General features: G+C 36.3%; 2 protein-coding genes across 2 annotated transcripts; both read right to left on the bottom strand.

Annotated features, from left to right (window-relative positions):
* Positions 1-2,751: 2,751 nt before the first annotated feature.
* On the bottom strand, positions 2,752-6,056 carry LOC129894195 (putative pentatricopeptide repeat-containing protein At5g52630). The gene has a single exon (XM_055969755.1). The coding sequence runs from the start codon at positions 5,871-5,873 to the stop codon at positions 4,179-4,181; it is 1,695 nt and encodes a 564-aa protein (XP_055825730.1). The 5' UTR covers positions 5,874-6,056; the 3' UTR covers positions 2,752-4,178.
* Positions 6,057-6,446: 390 nt separating this feature from the next.
* LOC129894194 (tRNase Z TRZ3, mitochondrial) lies at positions 6,447-12,632 on the bottom strand. The gene is made up of 12 exons (XM_055969754.1): positions 12,116-12,632; positions 10,843-10,932; positions 10,013-10,057; positions 9,847-9,901; positions 9,675-9,718; positions 9,097-9,570; positions 8,755-9,023; positions 8,498-8,645; positions 8,337-8,387; positions 7,734-8,137; positions 7,011-7,647; positions 6,447-6,797 (listed from the first exon to the last, which is right to left on the bottom strand). The coding sequence occupies exons 1-12, from the start codon at positions 12,527-12,529 to the stop codon at positions 6,483-6,485; spliced, it is 2,946 nt and encodes a 981-aa protein (XP_055825729.1). The 5' UTR covers positions 12,530-12,632; the 3' UTR covers positions 6,447-6,482.
* Positions 12,633-13,152: the final 520 nt, after the last annotated feature.

Below are 13,152 nucleotides of genomic sequence, written 5' to 3'. Positions count from 1 at the left end.
TGCAAAATAATATCTAAAAAGTATTATAGGGAAAAAAACTAAATTTCAGCCACAAATAATAATAATAAAAATACATATTTCTAAACCCCAACACAATTACCCACCCCCTCCTTCCTCCTTTCTTCCCAAACTTTTCCAAGAGCCTCTCTAACCCCCAATTTCTTCTCTGTTTTTTTTTTCATTTTGAGGATTTTCATCAGATTTAGATTTTTACTTTTTTTCATAATTATAATTGTTGGATCTTAAGAAAAGACAGGAGAAGAAGATGATAGTAAGTGCGATTTTCAAATATGAAAAAAATTAATTTTTAATTTTTTTACGATAGTGGTAAAATTAATGGCGATGGTGAGAAGAAGAAATAAAGAGAGAAGGAATATAAAATATGGGTGTTGGTATCCATTTTTTCGGCGAAAATGTGGAGGGGGTGATGGTAGATTTAGAAAAGGAATACAATGAAGAAAAAAATGGCTTAAAAACAGATTTGAATAAAAAAATTTGACTTCCATTGAAGGAGTTTAAGCTTGAAAAAAAGGTGGAGATGGTGGTTTGAGAAATGGAAAAGAAGAAGAGAAAATAAAATTAAAAATGACTAAATAAAGTCTTTCACGCGCTATTGTTGAGTGTATCACACTCACTTTGTCATGTCAGCAAAAAGTGTCAAAATGATATAGCAGGACCCTACATGATGTGTTTATCGTAAACATCGCTCACTTAAGGTGTCTAAGTGAAACTTGGTGCCAACTTTAAAGGGTCACGGATGAATTTGGCCTAATTAAAATGAATGTTCTTTTCAAATATATTTTTAGTTTAATTTGACACATAATTTAACTTGTTATTTTAAAATAAAAAAATATATTTTTTCTTCTTTTTTTATCATAAGATTAAAGAACTTTTGGTATGTTCTATAATCCTTTCATTCCATATTAATTAAAAATTTTGGGGCTTTTTTCCTAATTTAAATAAGCGAGTTGTTCAAAGTTCAAGATAAATGAACTTTTTTTCATTTTTGCCTTTCATTTACATTTTCTTGGTAATAAGTTCAAGAGTGTTAATTGCTCATATTTATGATTTTAAACTTTAGATTATTTCTATTTTTAATAATAGTTTGACAATAACTAAAAGGGTAAAAATTAAAAATGATGTTCAATTTATATTCTAATTCTTTTTTAATAGGTGTGCATTGCCTGACAAATTTACTTGAAATAGAGGAAATATATTTTAATTTAAAATTACAAGATTCTAAAAACTTTTTTACTTTCTTAAATTTTGTATCAAATTAACATAAATAAATTAAAATATAAAAATATAATATATTCAAATATCTTTTAAGCCGGCAACACGAAATTTTGGGTTAAAAAAAGTTATTGTAATTGGAGGGAGGTAGTAGCATTCAATGAGGTTTGGTAGAGACAAAAAAATTGGTAGGAGTTAGACTAACACCCTATGGCGTCTTCTTTTGCTTTTCTTGTTTGACGAGAACACCCAATGGATATAAATTGGTTATTAATGTATTCATGTGTTCTACTCCCTCCATCTCGTCTCATATTAAATGAACATTTTTTTAATTTATACGATAATTAAAAATTTATTAATAAATTAATTATATTTACTATTTTGCCATTTATTCATATCAATGCAATATACATAAAATATAAAAATAGCTCTAGTATTAGGAATTGTTCACATTCAAAAAGTTATATTAATTGTAGGAGTAAAATGGAATAAAATTAATTAATTCTATCTTGATTTAATAAGTGATCAAGTAATATGAGACAAATATTTTTAGTAAGATCCCCATCTAATATGGGACGGAGGGAGTAATTTATTTATCGTATTTTACTTTTTAGTCTATTTAAAAAAGATATCATTTTTTATATTTACAATAATTTTTTATACTCAATATCCTACTATACAAATTTAAGATGATGAAAATCAAAGGACATTTTAATATATTATACTTGCTCCATTTTAGTTTTTTATAACGATTTTTCAGTTTTATGATTTTAAACTATAGATAGTCTAATATTTCAAAATGTACTTTTAACTCCTACCAACCCTTTTGTTTCCTACTGTACTAGTGGAGTTCTTCCACTCAATTCATATGAATTTCGTGTTCCATGCAATTTTATATGAATTCTTCACGATATTCACATGAGTTTGTTTTCCGTGGTTGTCAACAAAGGGCTGATCATTGTTGAGAGTGCAATTACATTTTATGATTTTATGGCTGACTATGGTATGATAGACCATCAATGGGGGCGAAAATATCATCACTGACTATCTTCACTAATATTTTATTTCTCAGTTTTAATGAATTTTGCTTTTTAGTTACAATATTGATGAGTGACAGTATTTGCAAACAAATTAAAGCACATTATGATGTAAAATTACAGGAATCTAACCCATCGATAAATGCGAAATCAGAATACAACTATTAGAAGACTCATGGGCAGTTTCTTCTCTCTTTTTTTAGAGCCCGTTTGGATGGGCTTTAAGTTGGTCAAACCAACTTATAAACCACTTTTTAGCTTTTGAACGTGTTTGTCTAATGCTAATTTTAAGTCATAAAGTTTTTAAAGTCAGTCAAATGAAAAGTTAGGATTTCTAACTTTTTTTTTCTAAGTGCTTAAAGTCATTTTGTTTGACCATGAAAATTACTTTTATATCCCTTATATTTTAACTAAATTTCCAAACTACCCTTTTTATTCTTTTAATCCTAAAATTTAAACACTTATTTTCAACATAAGCACTTTTATCCAAACACTCAACTGCTTATTTATAAAAATAACTTTCAGCACTTCAAAATTCTAAAAGCACTTCATACATAAAAGTTACTTTTTTTAAGCCCATCCAAACGGGCTCTTAATTGTGTTTGTGCGCACTTTGACTACTTCCACGAGGTAACAACTATCTCCCACCCAGCACAGTTATCGGGTAACTCTATCCATCAAGGCTTGGACTGTTGCCTCTGCTAGATTCTCTGGCCTAGTTTCTCGAGTTCTTGAAGTCTTTCGTTGTCTAATACATCTTCCTGAGGTTGGAAGATTATCAACTTGATTGAAATACTTTTAACTGCATTAGAAATGCTCCTCTGAATGGAAGTGCTTCTTCTAAGATATTGGAGTTTCTCATTCTTCTTTCATCAACTGAGATTTATTTTCGACTCACGAATGACAACAGATGGATAAGCTCAATTGTAGCTATGATTGGATTATCCATGTTCAATTCAATTGAATGAAGATCAATTTCTGCTGAGTCCTTCCCACAGTTTGCCACATTCTCACTTCTCCTCCATCATCTTCTTTCCTCTTTACTGGGCGACTAATAGAGTTTTACTCAAGGATGTTGCTATTTCTGAAATCTAGAGAACCATTTCGCCTACCTTTGGCCTTTTTCTTTCCCATGAATGCTTCAAGTTGTTTCCTTAGCTTATCAATAGCGGAATTTTTCTCCTCAAACTGATTCTTGGCCTCTCAGAGCTTCATGTGTTTCATGTCCCCGTGCAATATGTCAGCTAACCAGAGCATCTCTCTTTCATGTTCAATCTCCTCTAGAACTTTTGGAGATATCTGTTCACTCTCGTAGGCTGCTTTTGTATCCACCTCCTGTTACCCACTTACCCTGAATGATTTCTGCAGTAAAAGTACATCATGATTGTGAATATCCTTACATTAGGTGATGGTCCAAAGTTCTTCATTGCTTCAAAAGAGTTGCATCATTCTCTCTCTGGCTGGTCTCCGCCAAGCATTTTAGTAAGATATTACATGAATAAATACTCTGTTCAAGTCCAATTTCTTCGGCCTGCTCAACAATGTCAATAGCATGTAGTAGTGTATTTACAGCAAACACCTTGATTAATACATCAGCAACAAGATTTGATCTTGTACCATCATTAGGTGAATGCAGTCTGCAGAGCAAGACGGCATACATTATGCAAGTCAATACCAGCATTTTGGAAGTTGAAAACATTGTAGCAAGGATACACCTCAAATTATTAGAGACGGCAACTTCAGTTCAACCGAGGGGTTAAGTGCTACCAGACTCTTTAAGGTTTTCAATAAACGGGTTTGTCGGTTAACAAATCAATAACAGAAGGCAAAGATCTTGTGCAAGAGAAAGCCAAGAAGATGTCAGTTTGAGGTCTTCTTCAATCCTTACTCAGATTTCTTCTCAATAACTTACCATTGATCTCCGCAATTGCAACTTCCATTCAAGAACCTATGGTATCTGTTAACATCCCGCACTATAATCTCTCTCTCAGTAAGTCTACTAATATACTTAAATGCCTCATGACAATCCCTGCAAATTCTCAAATTCTTCACAATCCGCAAAGCTTTACCGGGTGGTGCTGTCCCATTCAACAACCCAAATGCCAACGCCAGCTTCTCACTGTGGTACCAAAGTGCTCTCTTCTTCTCCTTCTCTTCTACTTCATGCAACATTTCAGCCCATACGGGCACGTAACCCAGTTTCTCAATCTCCTCCATTAACTCTGCTAACTTAGCATAAATCTCATCGGTCCTCTCGTGCCTCCTATCACCGGCTAAAAATACATGAACCTCTCCCTGCGCTTCAATCCAACTCTTCCCACCTTCCTTCCTCACTTTCTTATCCTTCATTCTCTTCCACACCTCCCTCACCTTATCCCACCTCCCTGCACTCGCATAAGCATTAGCCAAAATCACATAAGCTGAATCATCCATTGGGTTAATCTTCAACAACCTATCACTCATCCTCCACGCAATATCCATATTCACGTGATATGCACATTTGGACAATAATACTCGCCATAAAGCTGCATCCGGTTTAAAAGGCATGGTTAAAGCAATTTGCTCTGCCTCCTCCAGACGTCCTGCTTTTCCCAGTGCACCCACCAAACACGTATAGTGCTCAAGACACGGCTCCAAACTATACTCTTCAGTAATCCTCCTGAACCATATCTCAGTCTCTTCAACTAAACCGGCATTGTAAAATGCCGTCAAAGTAGCTAAGAAACTGTACTCATCCGGTGCCATTCCCTGTTCTTCCATTAAAGTGAAAAGCTCTATGACATTGCCATGTTCCCCTTGTTGAGCATGCGCTGCCATCATCGCATTCCACCCAACAATATTGAGTTCCATTTCTAGCTCATCAAACACTCCACGAGCGTTCCCCACAAGGCCACATTTCCCATACCCATCAATCAATGCACTGCCTACAATGACATTCAAATTAAGCCCCGTTACCATCGCGTGCCCATGAATAATCCTACATTGTTCAAGCATAGCCATGTCAGAACCAGCGCGCAGAGCCCCAGAAACACTAACCGTAGTAGATACCATACCACTCCTCCTCATTTCAACAAAACACGACAAAGCATCAATAGGTTTAGAATTCTGAGCAAACCCAACAATAACCGACGAGAAACAAACCTCATCTCTGACAGACATTTCATCGAACACCTTCTTCGCATTATTCGACAGCCCAGTTTTAAAATACAGCGACACAAGAGCTGACGCCGTAAACAACTCTGAAGAAAAACCCAATTTGACAGCAACAGAATGGAGTTGCGTCCCGAAGGTGAGTGAAGGAAGAGTGGTGCATGTTTTGAGAAGGGACGTTAAAGTATGGCTATTGGGAAGGATTCTTGAAGGGTGACGGAGCATGGAAATGAAAAGATGAAAGGAGAGCGGGGAGTTGGAGAATGCAGATGTGAGCGCTGTCCATGAAACGACATTGGGTGATGGGATTGACCGGAAAACACGGGCGGCGTCTGACCGGAGATTGGATTTCGAGTAGAGAGTGATGAGGTTGTTTAGGACTGCACGGTTAGCTTTTGCGGCGCCTGTTGTGATGGCGCGTGCATGTACGCACCGCGGCTCTGTTGAATCCATTTCTCTAAAGCCTGATAAGCTTGTTTCGATCTAACTGCCTCAAACTACTGCTACTGGGGCTATGATGCTTTGCTATAATTAAGTTGAGGTATGATTTCTATTATTTTTTTTGTTATGGTTTTTGTCAGATTCTCGCATTATGCAATGATAGATATAATTAAGTTGAAGTATGATTTCTATTATTTTCTTCGTTATGGTTTTTGTCAGATTCTCACATTATGCAATGATAGATATATACGAGTCTTATCAAATACACCCTCTATTTTAGTTTAGTCATCGTAATTTGCATATTCTATATTCAAAAACAAATCTAGTTCTACTTTATGTTTTAACCTTAATGACATGTTTAAGGTTAAAAGCACTTCTATTTTAAGACGATTATATTAAAAGTCTTTTATATGTCTGAAACTTCATACCTAATCAATTTAAAATATATAAAACAAAATAAGTGAAATATATTTAAGCCTTTTTTTAATGTTTGGCTTCAGGCCACACATTTCGTTGAGCTGCCTATGGAACCATTGCACAGTACTAAAAATCAACAGATTCACTATGATTTAACTCCTAAATGCATAAAAAGAAATTGATCAATGTGTGTTATTCAATAATTCAAATAGCTGCTGTAGCAAGATTGACATCATCAGATTCATCAACAATCATTTCATCACGAAATAGCAGTTTAAGATAGGGAAGAACTCTTGGAAGCATGGGTAGGTCTGCTAAGTTAACACTCATCAAATCGAAAGCAATGCTTGTTTTGTGCATGTGTGTTTCATCAAATACTGGAATTTTAGGGTATCTTTGACTGAAATGAGTGAGGATGATTCGATATGCTCCAGCAGCGTCCCCTACTTCAATGGCTTCCTGTGTTGTGCTGTGATTTCTTGCTATGGCTTCTTCCACCATGCCATCTTCAAAGGTAGCCTGCATTAAACACCCGAATAATAAACTTAAATTTTTTCTTTAAGTTGAAAGATGCAAGTGAAGCAAAGGTGGAGATCTTGTATATAGTATGTGGTACGATTCTATTACTACCAGAAAAGTAAACAGAAAAAAGGGGCAAACAAAAAAAATGACACTGAATTTGGGAGGAATATTTGTAATCACAAGGGAAAAAACAGACATTAAACAACTTGCCTCATGAATAAGAACTGTGGCCCCATGAGAAGCTTCAACTAGTTCTGGACAAGGCCTAGTGTCGCCAGAGTAAACAATTTTCCACCCTGGTATCTTCTTCCCAGTGCTATTAGTCCTATCTGCCGCCTTCAGGACAACGCCATATGCTTGTGGACAATGAATAACAGGAAAGCTGATCAATGCTTCCAATCCTGCTTCTCTCAGAATTTTCTTCAACATTGTCAGCAATGGGAATGCTGCCGATGCATCAGCTGGACTGCTTGGCCTCTTCCAATAACTCTCCATACGGCTCCCTTTAGCAAATAAGTTAGAACCGTTCTTTTGGTCATTTTGTACACCTACACTCCCATTCACATCGTTGTTTTCACCTGACTCAAAAGTCTTCAATGAAGCTTCTGTAGTCTGCCTACAATCAAGGAACTGCATATCTAGGTCCTCAAGTTTTTGATATGCATCAAGGAATATCTTAAGCTGCCGTGGTCCCACAACAACTAAAGGTTCATGAGGAGTTTCATTGAGTAAATCGCGTCGGAGGGCAAGTATTCTTGCGAGACCAGTATGATGATCAGCATGAATATGAGAAATCCAAATGCACCTTAAACCTTTTACAGCTTCATCAGCACCTTCAATGCCAAATCTGTTCACCAATCAGCACATTATCCCCAAAACAGAAGTTAGACAAAAATCATATGTAAAATTGATATTAATGAACTTATACATTACCTTCTTTTTAGCTGTCCCAATGTTCCTTCACCACAATCTAACAGAATAGTTCCCTTTGAGAAAAGATTGATAAAAATAGAAGTAACATTTCGATATTTTGAAGGCTGGGAAGAACCCGTTCCAAGAAGAACAATCTCCATATCTTCTCTTGTTATACCTTCCAAACAACTAGGTAATGCAGTTTCATGCAACCAGGGCTCTTCCATCACAACATTGTTGGCCTGCAATGTCGTGCTGCCTCCATTTGCAATGTTGTTGCCATGCAACAGTTGGGTAATATGCTCGGAAGCATCCACAATTTCAGGAATTTCTGTAATTAAGTCTTCTATAATTTTTAGTCGAGAAGTGATTTCAGGAATACCAGATCTGTCCAACCCAAGCTGTGCATATGGGCGAAGATGGAACTGTTCCACAAAAAGTAGTTCATTTTAAATGATGTAAATTGCAGCATCAAAGTCAAACAACACATGAGGTAAAAATTGCAGTCAATTCCACAGAAAAATTCAAACACATTCCTAACCAAACAAAAACAAAACTTGGCATACAGTTTCTAAATTCTAATTTTACGCCAGATGCAATCGGATCAAATATATAAACTCTCACCTTGAGGAGGTTCTCTGCCGTAATAACTTGACATGAAGCTGGAAGAGAGAACTGCAGAAACAAAATAAAGATAACTTCTCAATTAAACAAGCATACACAATATTAAGTCACTGTCCAAAGTAAACTTAATTAAATTCAAGCATAATTCCAATATAATGTACCTCATTTGGGCCCTTAGAGACTGAGGGTAAGCTCTTCAACTGCGGAAGAGACCAAAAACCAGGCGAAGGAAAGAATTGAGGGCACAAGTAGTTAAGCCTTGTGGCGATTCTTGCACTAGACTTCAGAATTGGAATTTCAACATTCTTCCTGCGGTTTGTACAAGAAAATCATGTTGACATATAAGCAGGAAATACACATAAACAGCAGAAAGATGTACATCAGCCTGAAAAGAAGAGAGCATTATAAGGTCACTCACAGCTGATGTCCTGCCATGACGTGCTGCACCTCACCAAATCTTGACATCCATTGCTGATATTCAGTTGTACATGTTACTGAAGCAGGACTAAGGTGTATCACACAATCAACTTTTTTGCACATTTCCTTGGATTGTTCGGAGGGATATGAATAATATGGAGTGAGAGAATGTATAGACGACAATTCTTGCAGATGAGATGATGTTGGGAAGTCAACAACGAGTACAATAGGACCAGGAACAGAAGGCCCCAATACATCACCAGGGTGAACCTGCGCAATGCCCACTGAAACAATGAGATGAATACGAAGTAAAGTAACAGCAAATAATAATCCCTAAACTTACCATGATGTCTTGGTGATCTGACTGTACGGAATTCCCAAGTTGCAATTCACGGTATTTTGGGCCAGGTCTCAACCCAAGAGCAGCAGCCTTTTTTGGATCAAACTTCCCTTTAATTTCAGGCAACTCACAAATATAGACTACTGCAAGATCCCCGGGCTTTAATGCCAATTTATCTGTGGACTGCATCCTCTCTACTGAAAGGTTTTTTTCTAAATGACTGACACCAACTGGTGGATCATCAAGCTCAGAGGATCCTTCCTTTGTCGTCTTAGACACTTTTGAGTAACGTGGTCGCAACAGAACAGCAGATATTTTGACAACCTCATCGTTAATAGGAACAAAGAGATCATCAGTCACCCCTGAAGAATCAACAGTTGGGCCAAAACTGCGTGCATGGACCATGGCGGCATTTGGGATGAATGATTTCATTGCATTGACCAAGTATTTGAGATCAGAAGGACCCCATACATTGACCTTCAAAATAAAATTCTAATTGGTATCATTTTGTAAAGACCACTTATTTCAGCTGATTATCTGATCGATATATTAGAAGTAAACCAAGTTAATCTGACACTCACAGACATTCCTTCTTCTCCCATGCCAGCCAAAGTTAATAAAAGACCTGCAAGTAAAAGGATTTAACATATTTGGTGGTTCTAAAACAACCTCTGGCAATCGTTAAGCCAGCACTTATATCTTTACAGAACTGATTGATCTAGTCACTCAATAAGAAAAGTTATAGAAACAAACCTGGAAGCCCACCGGCAGTTTCTGAACAGACTCGCGATAGAAATATGTGATCAATCTGGGAAAGAAGAACGAAAAAAACCGTATATGCATCATTCACAACATACTTAAAAGAACAGTTGGGAACTATAAACCTGATTAAGAACAAACAGATTATACATCCCCATACCTTTGATAGCTTAATTTTATGCTCTGTGCAGAAGCGTTGCAATCCCTGGAGCAGAAGAACGGATTTAGATACAAATAAATAAGCCTTACTGAACTTTTTCCCTTTCTTCCACTTTGCCTACCAAAAAACTCTTCACAAAGGAAATAAGAACCAAAAGAGAGCAATAAATCCATATGAATGGGAAACAGTCTGCAGAAAAACATTGTGGAATGAAAACCCACTAGGATAATGGTGATGCAGGAAGTGGATGACCAATTAACCATCATTACAAAGAACAGTTCCTCATTAAGAGTTTGTCAAATACACTAACCAAAAACATTCTTAATACCAAACAAAAATGTATGACTTGCTATTCATCGTAACTTGGAAATTGCTGCATGTGGTCTATCATCTGTTCCTTTACAAAATCTAATAGCCAGTAGGTCCCTATGGATCTTATATATGCAGTAATTTAGTCAAGAGAATAATAGGAATAAAAAAATTCAAGGATACCCATGCGAGAAATTGAATTAACTTAATAGGTAACTCCTCTTTCAGGCTCAGGTTGGTATTCTGCTTCCCATAAGAAAAGGGCCCTAAGATTTCAATGTTATTATAACAACATACCCAGTGTAATCTCACAAGTTGGGTCTGGGGCGGGTAAGATGTACGCAGACCTTACCCCTACCTTTGTGGGGTAGAGAGGTTGTTTCCGAAATATGAAATTTACATCTTGACTAACAGCACAGCACCCAAATAGGATTAGGTTGTCCTTTCAGTATCATCTGAAACAGTAGAGGAACCAGGTGCCATATACATTGGATTTGATTTCCACAATACAAGATACTTACTTCTCCAGCATTAAAAATAAACCTCTGTTTATCAAAGAAGAGAAGGACTGAGGGTGTTGTATCTTGTGTATCCATGCCAGTCCCAAGGATCTGTGAGAAATTTAAAGGAAGAGAAGTCAATGAGTTTTCAATTTCTTCGTGAGGAAGTGAGAGAGGAACAATATCAGTTATAGATTCAGATAATCATAAATTTAGGCATGTCTTGGGAAATAAGAAGCCAATCCAACCAGACAATCCTTTGTGCATTCAAGTATCTGACCAAAATCATAGAAACTTTAGAGTCCCTTTATGCAAGAATAAATTGTCAAGTCTGCTTTAAGCATACCAAAAAAAATTATAAATAGGACTAGGACCTTACTGGGGCTGCTAGTTCATGTTATGTTACTTTCTAGGATTAACATAACCATCATGCTGAATTCTGTTAGTGTGCTATACTGTTTGTTTTAGTGTTGAATTGGAATCTCCTTTGCTAAAAAGGTTTTACTTGAAGAAGACACATTTTGGCATTAAAATGTGGATTATGTTTTCTCAAAGAAAAACACTTCCATCAAAAGGGGGGAAATTTTCCTTCACTAACAGGCAGAAGTCATTTTTCAATCAATGTCCTCACTCCTACTCCATATCTCTCTTACTTCAAACTACACTTATACATTGTTGTCAAAACACTATCCTCTTGTCTAATCCTACACTACAGGACCTACACAACGTGTATTCAACTTTTAAACCCAACCAAAACTAGAAATAATTCAGAAAATTTTCCAAAGTAAACATTTTCCTCCTCACCAAACGTACCCTATAACTCTCTCTATACCACTTGTTCCCATATAGATACAAACATTTTTTTTCTCCTTATCGACATCAGCAATCAGTAAGAACCATCCACCATGTCCCACCTGAGAACCACTCTCTAGACCTCCACTATTACTACATGTACCAACTTTGCATCCAAACAAACATGGAAACTAATAAATCTTTTTGAACTTTGTTAGCTCCCTGACACTAGCATTGTGTTTTTATGTAACGCAACTAACAAAGTTTTTTGCTTTCTACCATTTTGAAATTTTTCTGCATCTTATTGATGCCAACAATGGTATATATCATTACTTCATCGAAAACAAACATGGAACAATTCTTCATTCATTTATGTCAAACTTTGTACTACTCCCTTCTTTTCTATTTGCGTGTCTTACTTGCATTTTTAGTTCGTTTGAATAAAAATGTTTTCTTTACAACATGATTAAAAGGGAAAATTAATTAACAACTTATTAAGTACCTGGACGTATGAAATAGTATTAACAGGGTTGAGTTTGCGAACTTTGAGTTGAAGGTTTTTCCTGGGACCATCATTCTTATCTTTACCTTCAGCCCTTCTTTTATTAAACCCAATAGACTCAGCAGTCGCATTACTACTCTCTTCCATTGCTGATTTCCCTTTATCCTCCTTCTTCGAACTGCTGCTGCTACGCCTTCTTGAACCGCTCAACGAACCGGGGCGGTCGATGTTTTTGGGTTTTCTTGAATATGCGGCGAAGAGAAGAGGACGGAGTTTGTGGGTATGGGGAAATGGGTGTTTGATTTTGAAGAGATGAGAAAGGGAAAGCGAAAGTTTTGGGGTTAAAGGGGAAGTGAGAAGTGCGTGGTGATTGGCGGAGGAGAATAGGAGGCGTAGGCTTGAGATTTGGGACATTTTATTTGTAGTACGTGCGCACTACTACCCAGGGTTTTAGGCTCACAAAATGCTCTCTCACGTTAAAGATTTGCACTTGCCATTGCATAATATATGGTCGGGTCGGGTCGATGGATTCACTACCACTCTTTTTGAAAAATAAAATAGGTCGGATTGAAGTTTAGTATGTGCGAAATATAAGGGACTAGTTCCTATAATTGTTGTTTCAAATGTAATATCTTATATAGATATCAGCCTGAATATCAAGCATTGGACCAAAACATGAAGTTTGGTTGAAAACGTGCGAAATTTTTAACTTATTTTCAAAATTATAAGTTTAGATTTACTATTTATTGCAATTTAGTCAATTTTTTCATATAAATTTATATTCCACGATGTTGTATTTGTTCATACTTATGGACATGAATAGCTAATAGTTGAAATTCAAAACAGATATGAAATATCAAAGTTAAGAAAAAAAGGGCTAAGCGATAAGGGTACTTTGATTAAATAAGAGAGCGAAAATTAAACATAGCCCCAAAATAAAGATAAACCGGTGCAAAAACATCAAAATGAAGCATCCGACCAACTGAATGGAGTTATTAGTGAGGCTCCTGCAGGCCCATGTTTATTCGATAACGGCC

Source organism: Solanum dulcamara, chromosome 7, assembly GCF_947179165.1.
Source record: "Solanum dulcamara chromosome 7, daSolDulc1.2, whole genome shotgun sequence".
NCBI classification, from domain to species: domain Eukaryota; kingdom Viridiplantae; phylum Streptophyta; class Magnoliopsida; order Solanales; family Solanaceae; genus Solanum; species Solanum dulcamara.
The sequence above is the reverse complement of the archived record's forward strand: the minus strand, read 5'-3'. Positions and strand labels throughout refer to the sequence as shown.

Excerpts from the sequence above, each read along its gene's own strand:
- LOC129894194 (XM_055969754.1), bottom strand. The coding sequence starts at position 12,529 with ATGTCCCAAATCTCAAGCCTACGCCTCCTATTCTCCTCCGCCAATCAC. Across the intron at positions 8,388-8,497 it reads TCTCTAAGGGCCCAAATGAG|TTCTCTCTTCCAGCTTCATG; the intron begins GTACATTATATT and ends TTGTTTCTGCAG. Across the intron at positions 6,798-7,010 it reads CCACAGTTCTTATTCATGAG|GCTACCTTTGAAGATGGCAT; the intron begins GCAAGTTGTTTA and ends TGTTTAATGCAG.
- LOC129894195 (XM_055969755.1), bottom strand. The coding sequence starts at position 5,873 with ATGGATTCAACAGAGCCGCGGTGCGTACATGCACGCGCCATCACAACA.